Source organism: Malania oleifera, chromosome 2, assembly GCF_029873635.1.
Source record: "Malania oleifera isolate guangnan ecotype guangnan chromosome 2, ASM2987363v1, whole genome shotgun sequence".
NCBI classification, from domain to species: domain Eukaryota; kingdom Viridiplantae; phylum Streptophyta; class Magnoliopsida; order Santalales; family Ximeniaceae; genus Malania; species Malania oleifera.
The window spans coordinates 1949317-1966717 of NC_080418.1; the positions used below are offsets into that span (position 1 = coordinate 1949317).

Below are 17401 nucleotides of genomic sequence, written 5' to 3' on the forward strand. Positions count from 1 at the left end.
TGAAATACATTATAATTAGAGGAAAGACCTATTGTTTTGATTAGATCTTCCGTTTTACCTAATATCTTCACTTTGTATCAAAGTAAGATCCAAACTTAACCCTACTACCAAACCACACTAATGTAAATAAGCTAGTATAGGAGAATCAACTGCACTTCTATAGCCTAGAAAACAACCCAAAGATTGTCAAAAAACTCAGCAGTCACTGGAAAACCCTAACCGTTTCTGCCCTTCTCAGAACTGTTAGATTCCTTCTATATTTCACAAAAACAACCACATGAGTAGCCACAAAACCCTCCAATATATAGGTCTATGAAATATCATCGCCGAAGGATCCTCCATGCACCCCTAGGTCCCCCACATGCAGGCTGACTTTTGGCAGCCCCTACCCCATGTTATGGCGTGTGAAACATTTTCCAGCCAGTTTTTGCTGTGTCTTTTTTTTTTCCCAAGAATCCCTGATTTCTTTCATAAACCATAATATCAAGTTGCTAGTCATTTTTTTGTTCAAAGATCCAAACTTTTTCCATCGTGCATTCATGGCAATCCATTGTTTGTCTTTCAGGATTATTAAAGGTCATGGGTGAGTATCTTGGAGCAGTGGCAGTGTTCATATATTGGTTTTGTGGGGCTGTGGCAGTGATATATCAGTTTGTTGGTGACTGGTTCATGGTTGTTTTGGTGTTTCACCTTATTTATGGTTTTGTTTGCTCCGATCGTTCACCTTGTTTGTCATTGGTCTAGGTTGTGAGTGTTGGAATGGAGTCCATGAATCCAAAAAATTTGTTCCCTTCATCGTTGCCACAGAGAACAATGAAAAAATTGGATGGAAAGAATTATGTTCAGTGGTTTAAGGCTGTTAAGGTATATTTGAAAGGATTCGGTAAATCTGCAAACTTGCTCCAATTTGGGCCCTCTAATGAGAAAAGGAAAGAAGTGTGGATTCAAGAAGATGCATTGATTGTTTTTCTCTTGCGGAACTCGATCCCGCGGATTGCACAATGTGCATGCATGTGGATGTATGCAAGGAGATTTGGGATTATGTCAGGCCCTTGTATTCCAGTAACATTACACGTATGTACGATCTATCCTTAAAGTACTTTCAGTTACAACAGGGAGATAAGAGTATTACAGAGTACTTTGCAGAGATAAAGCATATCAGTGAGGAGCTTAACATCGTGCAACCCATAACTGTTGATGTTCATGAGATGCAAAGGCAGGAGCAGATGACAATTCTTCAGATTCTAGCGTGTTTGAAACCCAAGTTTGGGGCAGTTCAATCCCAGATACTTGCTAGTGCAAAATTTGCATCCTTTGCTGATGTTTATTCTCACGCCCTTCATGCTTCCTCTAGTGCACATTCCCCTGCCCTTGCAACTAGTGTTTCAACCCTTTGGCTCTAAAAGGAGTGCTTTCGTTACATAAGATGATTCTAATTTTCAACCAAGCAGCTGCAAAGGTTCTCGAAGTGTTTCAAGTGGACATGGTGGAAGAGATGGATGAGGTAGAGGACCTCCTGGCAAGTGTGCTCATTGTGGTTGAAGAGGTCATACTATAGAGCAATGTTGGGATCTCTATGGTAAACCTCCTTGTGTCACTATTGTAGCCACCACAGATTCCATACTTTCGGGACCGAATGGGGAGCAGCGTGCTGTATCTATGTCAGAGGAAGAGTATTCCAAATTCCAGCAAAGTTAAGCATCCCAACATGCATTCGCCCATTGCATCTCTTAGACAGGTAACCCTTCAACTTGCATATCATCCAATACTTCTTGTGCTAGTCTTTGGCTTATAAATTTAGCTGCCACTGATCATATAATAGGTATACCTAATTTCTTCTCTATTTTCCAATATCCTGAAACTCATGTTATTCATTGGTCCAGTACTATTGCCGTTAAGGGAATAGAAACTGCAAATCCCACTTGCTCTATTTCTCTTCCTACAGTTTTGTATATTCCCAAGTTCCCTTTCAATCTTATATTAGTTAACAAGATTACTAGTCTCTATTTTACTTAATATCTTAACAATCTCCATTTATGAAACTAAAGGTGGAATAAAATCTAAGAATTATAAGTAGAAGCTTTTAGAATTTAAAGGTTTTTGAAGATAAGTTAAAATGAGACAAAATAAATGAAATGTAATTTTAGTCATTTTGGGAGGAATATTGGAAAAAAATTAAACTTTATCATCAAGAAATTATTAGCATTAGTAGATTTTTATATCTTATCAATTATGCAAGTAGAAGGAGAAATTGAAGAAAATATAATACACAAAGTTAAACATAGTTTAATAAAATGGAAAAGTGCTTCAAGTGTGTTATGTGATTATAGGATAACCTTCAAACTGTAAGGAAAGTGATAAGACTAGCTATGCTATATGGATCATAATATTGAGCAACTAGGAATATGAAAAATAAAAATTTCCGAAATGTGAATGCTAAGGTGCATTAGTGGCAAAATTCTAAAGGATAAGGATTGAACTGTGTTAAATTAGGTGTTAACACTTATAGAGGATAAGATAAGAGAAGGGCCTTTTTAGATGGTTTAGACACTTGCAATGTAGGTCAAATGACACACTAGTGAAAACAAGTGATCTAGTTAATGCTAGCACAAACAATAAGAAGGGGATGGAAGACTTCAGTAACTTGGGCTGAGATTGTAAGGATTTGATAGCCCTCCAATTGCTGGTCAATATTGCCCTAAATTATGTGGAAGGGCAAAAAGATTCATATAAGATCCCACCTAGTGGGATTTAAATATGGTTATTGTTATGTAAATTTGAGAAACACTTTGGCTCACTAATTCTCAGTTTCCTAGATTAGATCTAGATTTAGTGAATTTTTTCTTACTTCCGTTTGTAAGTTTGTTTACTTCTTTGTTATTCTTGTGTGGTTGCTGTAGCTTGAATAATACTAGCCTTTATTTTTTTATCATTCCATAAATCAGCAATAACTCATCATGAAGTATACTGGATATAAGGTCCAAAAAAAAAAAGGCACAAGTGAACACTACCCAGGAGTTCGGTACCCTTAAAAAACAAAAGCTCAGAAGTTAAATGGCTGTGCTCAGGTTTCTCCTTTGGGGAGCAAATGATTTGTTTGTTCCTTTTTTCTTATTAAGGATGAACATGGGATTTTGGGAGAGTATCCATATAGCAGAAAATTAATTTTAATGAAAGCCTCTAAATCTTAAAGGGACTCCCAACCATTGGAGCATGAGACTCTAAAGTTAAGAGGTCTAAGGTTCAAATTTTTGGAAGGGGTAGGGAAGGGGCACAGGATAGACGATGGGTTACCCTGCTGTGGACCTTAGGCTCAGTCCTCCAATGGACCAATTTAATTTTCTTTTTTTTCAATGAGGATATAGATATGGGTCAACAATTTCATTATGGAACACGTTGAGTTATGTTCAAAATTAGGAAGTCTATCCCTATTATTATCCTATGTCCATTGGTTCTCCGATGGACACAGAGATTTATGTTAATAATATCATTTTGCAACTGCTTCCCTCCATTTTGCAACCCTTTCATCACCTCCTCGCCCACCCTCACCCCACCCCCCTTCCAACTTTCTGCAAATTTTACCTCTGGTTTCCAACTCAAATGTTCGAATATTTGATGGCATTTCTGCATATGTACCCCCTCATATGTTTGAGTGCCCTTCTAATATGCCTCGAGATAATGAAATCTTGACACGGTGGTTCATACTTTTATCCCCCTTTCATTTACTTTTATTCAAGAAAGAAAGATCAAGAAATTGACTTTTCACCATTGCTATGGGGTTTTACAACCAGATGACTCCCCCCACCCCCACCCCATATCAATAATGTATGGGAAAATCTCAAGGCCTAAGAGTTGTCAAAGTATACTATGTGTCATAAGATGTGATAAATTGACTAAATGCTTTATATTATATCAAATGCATGTATAGCCTATAGGAGTCTGTTTTGGTTCCATCATCAACTCATCATTGATTTTATATTTATATTTTAAGAATAATTATATTAAATGTTTATGTAAAATAAAATAAATAAAAATTTCATGTCTTATTTAATAATAAATTACACATATAACATATACTCCATGCATATTTTGAATAAAAATAATTATTATTGTCATGAAAAAAATTTTAATTGAAAATTATATCCATGCTGCTGGAGTTAATCCTGTTTTTTACCAGCTTAACTAAGTTATGATTGATTTTTATGAAGTATGGTTTTCAAAGTAAATTGAGACTTTAAACAATTCCACTGGTCTGCTCTGCCAGTTTGATTTTCAAAACAGTGGTTGAGGTTAAATAAATAACAGCTTCGTTAGTTTTTACATAATCAAGTATTAATCAGTATCTTAGTCAAGCTAGTTAGCTGCATAATTGTGGAATACCCTTAAAATTAAAAGGAAAGTAATCATTGGCTAGCTATGCTTTATGGATTGTAATATTGGACAACTAATAAAGGACATACTCAAAAATTTAAAGTTTTTGAAATTAGAATGCTATAACTCTAAAAGACAAATTAAGCAATGAATGCATTTGTGGTAAGTTGCCAAACAGTACGACTATTTCCAAGGTAGAAAGCACGTGTAATGCCTGAAGATCAGATAACAGACAGATGGTTAAGATGCTTTGGACCCTTGGCAATGTAGGCCTAGATAGTAAGGAGGAGTGTGCTAGTTAATGTTAGTGGTAATACTGGTAATAGGAGGGGGAGGAGTAGATCTAGAATAACTTGATCTGGGATTGTAAATAAGGATTTGAAAGCCCTCTGAGGATGTTGCCTTGAGTTGCGCAGGATGGCGAAAAAAATTTCATACAATCAAGCTCGCGTACTTGGACTTAAGGATTGGTTGTTGTCATCTAAAAATTGGAGAATACACTTTGACTGATTAATTCTCAACTCCTAGATTGGATCCTGCCATGGACTTAGGGAGTTGATGAGTTTTTCCCTTTTCCATTTTACTTCTTTTTGTAAGTTTGTTTTCCTCTTTGTTATTCTTGTGTACTTTCGTTTTTGAATATTTTATTCTTGCAGACTTCTTGTTTGATTGAATGATATTTATTACATTTTCTATCTTTCAAAAAATCAGCAATAACTTCATTATGGTCGATATAAGGTAAAAAAAAAAAAAAAAAAAATGCTCAGTTGACATTACCCAGGAGTTTGGCACCCTAAAAAACCATAAGTTAAATGACTGCTCGAGTCTCTTTTGGGAAACAAGTGATTTTCTCTTATTAAAGATGTTGAGACAAATGCGATGGGAATATAGCAGAAAATTAATTTTGATGAAAGCCTTTAAATTTTAGAGGAGCTCTCATCTATTAGAGCACAACGCTTTCAAACTATAGGTTTAAATTTTACGAAGAGGTGGAAAGGGGTATGAGATAGAAGATGGTTACTTTGTGCAGGCTCAGATATATTTTATATATTCCTTATGGAACACAGAGAGTTTTATGCTCCAACTTCTAAAAGAGCCTATCCACAGGTTTTCGTTGGACTACAAAGAAAGCAATTTATCTTAAACAATATCATTTTGCAACTGTTTCCCTGCATTTTGCACCCATTGCTCACCTTCTATTCCCCCCGAGTCTTTCAAAACTTTGTGCAATTTTCCCACTGGCTTCCTAGGCAAAAGTATTTTATGCCATTCTGCTCTGTATCCTCTCATACCAGATCTTATATAATATAAAATATGACTGCCCTTCTAGCATGCCTAGAGATATGGAAATCTTGATACTATGATTCATAATTGAATCCCCCCTTCGTTTACTTTTATTCAACAAGAGGAAGACCAAGAAATTGACTTTTTGCTGCTATGGGGTTTTACAACCAGCTGATACTCCCCCACACTACTTTTCCCTTTCCCCCTATTGGTACAGTAATAATGTACGGCAAAATCTTAAGGCTTAAGAATTGTCAAACTTTACCATACATCAGGATACGCAAGTGATCAAGTATACATGCTATGTTATATCAAATGCATATATGTGTGCGCGCGCGCATTCCTGTTCAATCATCAAGTCATCATTGATTTTATGTTTATATTTTATAACCAATTATATTATATTTTTGTATGAAACAAAAAATAAATTTATATTATCTTTAATAATATATTACACCTACAACATATATTCTATGTATATTTTGAATAAAAATAATAATCTTTGATATAAAAAATGATCTTTAACTAAAAATACATGCAGATTAGTCAAACTAATTCAGTTTTTTTATCGGTTTTTAACTAGGTTTTGACCGAGTTTTATCAAGTATAGTTTTCAAAGTTAATCCAGACTGGAAGGCGACTTCCAGTGATCTGGCTGGCCGGTTCATATTTTCAAAACAGTGGTCGAGGTTAAATAAATAACAGCTTGCTAAATTTATATAATTAAGTAGATAATTAGTATCTTGGTCAAGCTAGTTAGCTGTGTGAGACCTAGGTGGGTTAATTTGTCAGTCCTCCAGTTGATTGGGAACTCTTCGAAATTGCTTTTGTGCAGATCACATGAATCATATATTTTGTATTATGTGGTTTGTTTAACTTTTTTTTTTTAACTTCTCTAAATCTTCTTTCTTGTTTTATTCATGTATAATATTAGATCTTCATATTTTCTGTGGGCCTTTGAAATCTAGGAAATGGGTATTACAGGGTATTTAAATACTCATGACCATTGCTCAATTTTCTTGTTCTTTTTCTGAAAAGAAAAAGAAAGGAATTCTGTGGGTGCCATCACTGCTTTAAGCACAGTAAGCTCCTTAATATAGCTTTCTCTGTTCATTGACCATAAGATATTTAAATAGAATGTTGGGTACGCGAGTACATGTCTCTATATAGGTAGCTACTGGCTAGCTAGCGTATACCATATATAGAGAATAGAGATGAGTTGAAGAGGTCCGGAGATACTCTAAAGTTGAGACTTTCATATATTAAAGATTTCGGTTTGGAATTTCGTGAGGGCGAAAAGGAGTATGAAATGGGAGGTGGGTCTCCTCCGGTTGTGTAACTCGGGCATCCAATCAACACAAGAAAAACCGAAGAAAAAAAAAAAGGAGATAATAATTGAGGAGGCACATGGTCAGATCAAGTTCTCAATAGAGATGAGGGTGACAAAGAAGGGTTGGCTTCTGTTAGATTATCACTTTACCTAAAAGTTAAAGCTTTTAGGTTGTGGGTCAACAATGCATATCAAGTTTTAATACTTTCCCGCACATGCAATCCGACAGCACGTGAAAAGATAAATACATAATAAATTTTTAAATACTACAGAATAAATGTTAGCGACGAGATTAGAACTCAAGACTTCCTTGTAACTAGTTATGTACCATGTTAGATTATCACTTTATTTCAAAACTTAAACTTTTAGGTTGTGAGCCAACAATGTATATCAAGCTTTAACGACTTCTAGTTGTGTAGTTAATAAGGGTTGAACTGATTCGAGCTACGATTTATTCGTTTATAAATGAGTGAAAAAATCAAGGACTTCTATTGGTCTAATTATTTAACCAGTTGCTGACAAATACTAAATATAATTTAGGTACTTTTTGTAATATTTCAAGGTATAACTATAGAAGAATATTACGCATTGATTCTCTTTCAAAATACTTTCAAATATAATTATTAAACAAAGAAGCTCTTTGACAAACATGAACTTAAGTATCTTTAATTTATAGGGGGGTATTTAAGCTGACCCGGATCTAGTCTAACTTATCATCTTATCAGGTTCACATAGGTCATTATTTCTTAAACATGCATTAAATTTAAAAATGCGCTCTGAACAGTAACCTATTTCATTAGATCTAATATATATTTTCTAGGAAGTCAAACAGGGTGTCCCATATTATATGCAGAGGTGGAAGTCGGTGATGTGAAAGTATATCTGGGGAGGTAAGCAAAGAAGAGCACTTGGTTGCATACATGATGGGGTTTGGAGATGGGAGAAAACATTTAATGAGGAGCGACTTCTTAGGCATAAAATGCGGGTCAAACAAGAACTGATGGCTCCATTTCCTTGCACTTTAAGCAATTCTGCTTTCTTTCTTTAGTTGGGGAAATATATTTTAAGGCATAAGTTTATTTGTTAGTAAATTGAACAAGCAATTCCTCCCCCCCATATCCAAATATATCCATTCTTGGTTTCCATCACTTTCTCCCTACCTAATTTGATGGTAATACTCAATAGACCACACCCTTTCTCTTTCATTTGGGCTCGAAGTTACTTTTATAATTTATGTGTGCGCGCATAGTGAATTTTACGTTTCTTTTGGTTACATTAGCTTAACTCTGTCATTGTTAAGAGATTTATGTGTGAATGATTTTGATGAGTGCATGACAATTATAGACAAAGAGAAAGAGTAAAAAAGAAAAGGCGTGCTTCTCGAATTTTCACTCAACGCTTTAGTCTATTTTAAGATTTGTTAGCTCTAGGGTAATATTATATAAGGAAAAAGTCGTCTCCCTTCAAGTTCTTTCCCATTTTTTTAAGAATTTATTTTTCATGTTTTAAGGTTTGAAGCTGAGAAACATAAATCTCTTAGCAATGATAAGCTTATGTCGCGTCTCTAAAGGAGCTATTAGTCATTAGTAAATCTCTCATCTTGGACAATCTTGCTCTATTGAGCATTAAAAAGTATACTAAACATAAAGAATCACATATATCGTTGTGCAAAATGGTACTAGAAAATATTGAAACATGGATGTGATTGTTTATCATTGAGTTTTTGGTCAAGATAGATTTTTATTAGATACATTGTTTAAGAACTGAAATACCCCTTGTCTTGTTATATATCGGTAGTTGCTAATAAATTAATTACCAAACTTTTAAGGCAACAAACTTGTAAAGTTTGTGACTGTTTATCATTGAGTTTTTGCTCAAGATAGGTTTTTAGTATATACATTATTTAAGAATTGAAATACCCCTTATCTTGTTATATATTGGTAGTTGCTAATAAATTAATACCAAACTTTTTAGGTAACGAACTTATAAAGTTTGTGCAGATAGAAGAAAAAGGTAATGTTTATAATGTGTAGCGTATTATATATATAATCTCAAGCTTTACGTTTGTAACGTGCTTTTCTAGATATTTGGAGTGTCATTAATCTTTCGAGTGAACAACAAAAGAGAGAAAGAAAGAGAGGGATAGGATCGGTTGATCGGAGGGATTAAGGATAGGAAATAAACGGTTTACCTCCTTATTCAAGATGGAATGAGAAGATAAATTTGAGAAGGATGAGCTAGCTCATAGAATATAGTTTAGATTCATAAACTTTCAAATAAATCAAAATAAATGAATAATGTTTTAAATTTAAAAATGTGCATCGATATGTGTGTGTTCATATGCACACTACATATAAACCAGGATAGTGTATGTTATTTTGTGAATAAAATAATTTTTTTTTTTTAAAAGAAATTTATTCGACCTTACATTTTGAAAGTTTATTTAAATAGGCTAAAGTTTGAACTAGGTAAACAAAAATAAAATTTACAATATCATAAATGGAAAATAAATAATATAAATTCAAAAAAAAAAAACAAATGCAAAATGTGTAAGCTTTTTGACATTTAAAAAATAAATTACTTATTAGGAATAATAAAAAATAATAGCAATCATACTATTTTTAGCTAAGAAATATGGAAATGCTAAATTAATTATTGATACATATATGAACATAACTATTTAAGGTAATCAGGTGGTGGATTACTTAGGTCGTCAAGGCAGGGAGGCAACACAAGGAGATATTTTGTAGGTGATGTGCTGTTGAGTAAAATGAGAAGTCTAGTTTGTATGGATAAGATGAGTATCCCAAACTTTCGTTTTTAATTGACATCATTTGGTCCTCCTATGTTTTCCTCAAGTTTTTGTTTTGTAGGTAATTTTCATCAGTTTGCAAGTATTTTGTTTTTGTTTGTGTTTGTTTTGTTTTGTTTTGATTCATATGGTTTTGTTTAAGTTGGTTTTTGGGTCGAGTTTTGTTAGGTTTGTTTTGGTCTTGTTGCCTGAGATGGTTTTGCTAGTTTAATTATAAATTCTTTGCGGTTTGTTTGTATTCACGGTTTTCTTCCACCATAAGGGCTATCAATAAATTAGGGACTTTCATTATATAAAAAAAAAACTATTGAATTCCACTCATCTTTAGCAAGTCAATTAAATAGTAATTTAATATTTTATAAATCAAAGTATGGCTTAAAAAATAATATTTAAACATAATTAAATTTCCTAGCGCATGCAAAAAGTTTTTAAATTGTAATTCTTATACATTGATCAAATCAAACAAAATTATAGTATTATAAAATCTCTAATAAAAAAGAAATATACCGTATAATTATTTCCTTTTAAAATTGAATTCTAAGGACAATATACGTCATTGCATGATGTTAGTGCATCAGCAGAAGGTATCCCCCACGTCATTTGATAAAAATTACAGCAAATTATTAATTATATGCTTCAAGCAGAATAACAATCCCCCTCACGTCTATGTATATATATATATAAAAATAAGGTTGCTTATTTTCATTATTCAACAGTCAGAAGCAGCATCAGTCGCACGTGTGCAAGCAATTTCTGAGTTGGCACTCTCTATCTCTTTGGCTCAGAGAGTGCATATAGGGCAAAAAATATTCAAGATCTGTAAAGAGATGTAATCTCCCTAAAATTTTTATGAGATTTGTGAAAAAAAATAAAATAGAAATCTCTTGAAAGTTTAGAAAAGGTTTGAAAATTTTGAAATTTCAGGAAACTTCAGTATCTTTTTGTTAAACTCATTAGTATTTTTTGCCCTTATTATTATTATTATTATTATTTGTTAAACTCATTAGTATTTTTTGCCCTTATTATTATTATTATTATTATTTGAATTAATTTGGAGTCCTTTTTCCTTTGTTGCTTCGTTTGTTTATGTGAAGCAAGAGAGAGAGAGAGAGAGAGAGAGAGAGAGAGAGAGAGAAGGAGACTATTAAGTGCTATCCTTGAAATTGGGCACACGCCATATCTTGCCTTTAAAGCACTACCTTCCTCCTCCTCCTTCTTCGTTCCTCCTTGACGCTCTCCCTTCTCGCTTCTCTCCCCCTAATTCCTCTTAGCATGCCTGTATGTCCAGAGCAAGCAGGTAAAACACCCTACACCACACTTTCAACTCTCTCTCTACTGTAACATATATATATATACACACACACACACGCATATGTTTATGTATGCATGCATGTTAATTTCTAGCTTTGTCTATGTATTGATCATGATGATTTATATATGTTGTTGATTTGATATACATGTATAGGGAGATGATATCAGATTTGGTAGAGGAAGCTGAGGTAGGAGGAAAGAAGAGCATAAAGAGAGAGGTGTTGGATATTGCAACAAGCAGTAGTACTTGTGAGCAAGCATTAATGGGGAGGAGAGTGGTACAGCTGATGGGCAGCGCTGTTCCTCCTAATTCAGCCACCTCCTCATTATCCTCCTCCTTGTTGAACAACATCACCCCTTGTGCCGCCTGCAAGCTCCTCAGAAGGCGCTGCGCCGAGGAATGCCCCTTCTCCCCCTACTTCTCCCCTCACGAACCCCACAAGTTCGCCGCCGTTCACAAGGTCTTCGGAGCCAGCAACGTCTCCAAGATGCTCATGGTAATTTCATTTCATTTATTTTTATTCTCTGCGATCACCAATCAATCAAATTTTAAAACCACCCATTTAGCTAGCTAGCCAGTACTGCTAATTCTAGATGCATGTTTGTGGCTTTTCTGTTTAATTCTAATTAAACTACTGATGTTAATTAAAACCCAAAACCCACCCAGTGTGTCATGTAGAAATATTTTTTATTTTTCTGTTTAATCAGACACCGAGATAGGGTTAAGCATTGAGAGAGGATGACCGGAATCTGAGTTTCTAGAAAAACCCATCAATGCTTGAATATAAACCAGATATATCGGGTTGAGGATGGGATGAGGATGGGAAGATTCCCGGAGCTCCGGCTCTGGTCATCCCCTTTCTTTTGCCTATATTGTTAATTGGCAGGAAACTTTTGAAGAACCCAAAGGGGTCTCTTGGACAGAATCTGCATTGACAGATTCTTAACTAGCGAATATACACATGCATGACTACAAACAATTCACATAGAATATATCATTCTGATTCTGTGATTTTTCTGATTCGAAGAACAGAGGCATGTATGACTATTAATCAACCAATGTGCGTATGTATATATATAGGAGGTGCCGGAGAACCTAAGAGCCGATGCTGCGAATAGTTTAGTGTACGAGGCGAATGTGAGGCTGAGAGACCCGGTGTACGGATGCATGGGTGCAATCTCAGCTTTGCAGCAGCAAGTTCAAACCCTGCAGGCTGAACTTTCTACGGTAAGGGCCGCCGTGCTCCGGTACAAATACAGAGAAGTGGCTGCTGCTGCTGCTATAGTCTCCGTCGCCGCTCCTCCACCGCCTCTTCCTCCTACGCCGCCGCCTGCTCTTTCTTCTTCGTCCTCCTCCAATGACCTTTCTTCGTACACGTTACTGCAACCTTCAAGCACGACTACAGGCTATAGCTCCATTTCTGGTGATGATGTTCCATACTTTGGGTAGATAGTGATAAGCCTATTAATTTTTTTTGTTTTTTTAAATTTTTCCCTTTCCAAGTTCTCTTTCCTAGCTTTGTTATAATTTAGCATAGTAGAAATATTAGGAATTGTTCTAGGCTCCTAGCTAGCTTGTTCTTCATTGATCTGTTTGTTTACCGAGAAAACAAGGGAAAAGTAAATTTGATTATTACTGCAGCCAATCCAATCCCAACCTGTTAATGGGATCGATCTAAAAGTTTCCATCTAACTTTCTGATGTCTTCTCAGCAATCAAAATGTAGACTTTCTCATATTAATTCAACTAGGGTTTGTCAAAATTGATGTGGGGGGAGTGGTTGTCAAAGATTGCAGCCTTGCACGTGCAGTGTGGGGAATACGCTTTGACTGAACTTTGTTAAAGTCTATGCATACTGATCTGCATGTGTACGTGTTTGTCTGCGCCATTTGAAGATTGAAGGGACGTTGTGTTTGCCTGTGATTTAAAGGTTTGATTTTTTGGTATTCCCAATCATCAAGACACCAGTTTAGAGGTTTGAATTTTAATCAACAGTTTAAATTAAATTCAAGAATTCTTTTCCCCCCACCGGCGCTTGTTTTTACAAAAATGTTTTTGCTCTCTGCTCACCATAATTGATTCATCGAAAAACTTAAATTTGTTAGGTGAGCAAAGTTTGCCAATACCCTAATTATTATTATTATTATTGATACAATGATTTTTGAGATTTTGTATTTTTTATAATGCCGACCCCACTTAGTGGGACTAAAGTTTGGTTTTGTTGTTGTTGTTGTTGTTTTGTATTTTCGATAATCTATTATGATGATAGGTTTGTCATTTCCATCATTTTTCATTAAAATACTTATGTTTAATATTAGTCGAAAAGTCAAATTAGGCAAGATTTAAATCTTAATATTTTACTCAGTATCTACAAAATTCTTGACCTTATTGAATCGCCCTTCTTATTATTTACACTAGGGTTTTATTTGAGTTGAATGGAATTGACATAATAAAATACTTGAACCTGACATGATTCAAAAATGTAAAGTTCGAAACTCGATTCGAATTCGATTGATTTCATAATCGTTAAGATCGAGATCGACTCAACTACAAGTTCATAAAACTCGAGTTCGAATCAATTAAGCTTGACTTGATTATAAATTAATGTTAAATAAATTTACAAATATATAAAATGTACATATAATATTAAATATATTTATAACATATATATTTTATGACATATAATAATAAAAATAATAAAATTCAAAAGCTCAATTAGACTCGAGTGCTATTACTGAGTTCGAACTCGACTCGTTAAAATATTCAAGTAGCTTGAATTCGATTCGAACTTAAATGGAATCGAGTCGAGTCAAACTAGGAGATAAGTTGAATCCGAGTAGCTCACGAATAAACTTAATAACTTGCTAACAACTCTAATTTATGCAAAGTTTAATACTTCGGAATGGGAGTAAAATAAAATAAATAATTAAATAAAAACACAAGTAAAATAGAATGATTGATTTCATTTTGAAATATTTTACTTTCATGAATCAAGCACGAAATCATTGTGCACAATGAACATATAATTATTTTGAAATATGAATGCTAATTGAAGTCCCAAATGCACACCACGTAGTAGATAATCAATGGCAGTAGATAATCAATGTTCACATTAAATTTTTTTTATAATTCTATTGACAAAAAAGATATATTCACTTAAATCTTTTTTTTCCTTACAAATCATTTCAAGTGATTTTTTTGGTGGTTGTCAAAACTTAAGGGTCAGGATCAAATTAGTTTGTGCACACACATACTCGAACTTTTGGGTTCAATGATTATCTCCCAACCCTCCAAAATGACAGGTAGGGTTCAATTCTCCTCAACTGTATAGAAGGAATCATACTTAAGGAGGTCATAGGAAGGGTTGTTTCCGAGTTCATCAGAAGACTCAATGTTTGGTGGATAAATCTCGGAGATTACAAGCAACTGCAAATATCACAAGTACCAAATGTCGATGTCTTTGTATCAACAATCTTTGAAAAAATCTGTGTTGCTTGGGAAGACCATGTTTGTAACGACCCCAAAAATAATATGAATGGAAGTGTAAAAAGATAAATAAATAAAAATAAAAAATAATTATTTATTTATTTATTAAATAATATAATATAATATAATAATATATATATTTACAACTCATCGGGACTTCCTAAGAAATCAGGAAGTTTTCCTTTTCTTTCCCCATTTCTCACCCTCTCTCCATTTCTCTCTCTTCACTCTCTCTTAATTTTTCTTGCATTTTTTGGCCGAATTGAAAAACGAGCATCATTCCCAAGTCCCAACTCCGCTCTCCAAGGATTTAACAGGAAAGATTTCATCATCCGCATGTTATAGGCACCATTTCAGGGTTAAGGGACGTGGATTAGATTATATAAGATTTTACTTTAAAATATGTCTGAATTAAACTGTTTAATTATATCCTTATGACTAAGTTAAATTGTACCGTGAGGATTTGATTATATCAGATTTTTTGATTATATTGGTATTAAATTAAATAGGTGGATTATTATATATTTTCTTTTGTAATTTGTTAAAATTATAATTATTAGATAAATCGTGTGACATGAGCTTATTTTATATTATTACATAATTGAGCAAAATTGGAATTTTTGCGGTGTTATACTTATTATGTGATTTATTGAAAATGTTTTTGCGATTTGACTATAAATTTAATGTTGGTGAAATATTCAGATTATTATACGGTTTAATTGCATAAATTGTATTATATATTTTAAAAACCCTAATGGTCGTAGTTACATATAAATATTAGTGCAGCCACACTGTTGTGGAAGTGTTGGCGGTGGATTGTCAGTTTGGCCTGAGTATGAGAATGTGACAGGCAAACTGATCTTACAAACATAAACTTTTGATTTAGTCTTGTTGGTTGGTGGTCAATCAGTTAAGTAAATTCTTCGGACCACACAACCCGATCATGGAGGTTAAACATAACATGGCCAAAAAGAAGTTCTTTTGTACATATTTGTGTATTTATGTGATTATGATCATATGATAAATTTAAATTATGATTTGAAGGAAATACATATATTTAATTATCTGTGGTTCACTATTTTACAAATATGAGTTTAACAGTTAGATTATTAAATTATTTTTACACTAAAGTTCATTTTAATTACACATTGATAATAATCTAGTCCATACTTACTAAAAGGTGTCTCACCCAATTATTTTCATACATTTCAGATATCCTAAGGAGCTTAACCGAAATCAAAGTAGCGTGAGTGGGATAGTAAGAGTTATTTAGAATAGATCTTAGATTAGTTGTATTTTTAATGTTTTAGAATTTTGCGGATGATAATATTTAATATTGGAGATATTATTGTAATAGAAAGTTTTTAGTACTCTGGTAAACATATTTGAGGTCTTCCGCTGTGCAAATATTCGGGATATTACAGTCGGTATCAGAGCAAATTTTTGGATCGTCACAGTTGGAAAGCAAATTTTTGAGTCGTCACAATGTTACCCAAGTAAGGGAAGAGTACATGTAGATCAAATGCCGCTAGCATTAAAGAAAAGATTTGGAGAAACACTATAATCTTATCAATATTACACTCTCTGAAAACCTTAGTGTATATAAAAGATCAACTAAGTCACCTTGAATTGAATTAGGAATCTAAGATTGCTTTCTATAAGTAACTAAAAAAATAAATTAAGTTGTTAAAAATGGAATTCAATCGAGCAATATAAACAACACGGAATTGAAGTAATTGCTATAATACTTCTGAGATAGTCTTCACAAGCGGACTCGATATATATGGGTAAACTAGTTTGATTCAAAATTTATTAAATTCATTAGGTCATGAATGCAAGTATGTATATACTTTACATAACCATGTTTGATACATATGAGTGAACACCAACTTAATTCAAAAGCTTAAGCCTATTGGATTTTCTTGTGAGTTCCAACTACTTTCCCTTGAATGGAAGTCATCTTCTCCCTCATGTGACTAATTCTCCAACAGTTTGTTCAAATGAGTTTTACCACTGTATTTTATGTGTTTCGAATTGTATTTCAAGTGGGACCTCCAAACCAATCCTACCTCCTATGTCTTGACCCTTCTTTAACTGTCAGCTCTGATTCCACTTGTTAACACCGGAGGAGTTTATAGGTGTGCTTGATACGCCTGGGTCAGTACCGACTTGACCCAAAAACTTAAGCCTATAAATCCAAATCGAAATCTTGAAATTCGCCTTTAATTTCATATTATTGAAACCTACAACATGTAAATTCTAGGCTTTAACCTATCCCTTGAGACAATGATTCGTCTTTTCTTAATTTAATTCTTCGAGACTCTTCTTTGATCTTCTTTCCTCACATGCATAAAGTCATACGTCTCATCTTTCTCCTCTGCACTACGTACCAGGCAAGCAAGCTAAGCCAATTAATTAAATAATTAGTGACAAATTAATTTAACTAAAATTTTTGTAATCAAGAAGCAATTAAGGACTGTAGCTAATTAATATTTAACATAGTCGGCCAGCATTTAATTATGTCAATTTAATTACACTGATTAGATTCGCATATCAATTTAACTATATATAATTAATCATAATCAATTAAATTAATAGTAATTTAATCATAGATTAAAGGCTACACATATAGCACTAACCTCTTCTCGAACCATTAGCACACGTAAGAACTAAGGACGGCATGCGCACTGCTTCTAAAAGTTACCACCTCCACGGTTCCCACTGTTGACCCTCAATTAATTAATTAATGAAACTATGAAATTAGACAATTAGAGTTGATTAAATAATACTTATATTTGCTGTTTTTT

The 17401-nt window shown here is 33.7% G+C and overlaps 1 protein-coding gene across 2 annotated transcripts; it reads left to right on the forward strand.

The window, feature by feature from the left end:
- The first annotated feature begins 1492 nt into the window (after positions 1-1492).
- On the forward strand, positions 1493-12870 carry LOC131147760 (LOB domain-containing protein 15). 2 transcript variants are annotated; one of them, XM_058097319.1, is made up of 3 exons: positions 1493-1738; positions 11263-11605; positions 12190-12870. In XM_058097319.1, exons 2-3 carry the CDS (start codon positions 11267-11269, stop codon positions 12556-12558), a joined length of 708 nt encoding a protein of 235 aa, XP_057953302.1. In that variant the 5' UTR covers positions 1493-1738; positions 11263-11266; the 3' UTR covers positions 12559-12870. The 2 variants fall into 2 exon arrangements, with proteins under 2 accessions (XP_057953302.1, XP_057953301.1); XM_058097318.1 differs by lacking the exon at positions 1493-1738 and adding an exon at positions 10971-11094.
- The last annotated feature ends 4531 nt before the right edge of the window (positions 12871-17401 follow it).

Coding starts and splice junctions, on each gene's coding strand:
- LOC131147760 (XM_058097318.1), top strand. Junction 11,606..12,189: donor ACGTCTCCAAGATGCTCATG/GTAATTTCATTT, acceptor GTATATATATAG/GAGGTGCCGGAGAACCTAAG.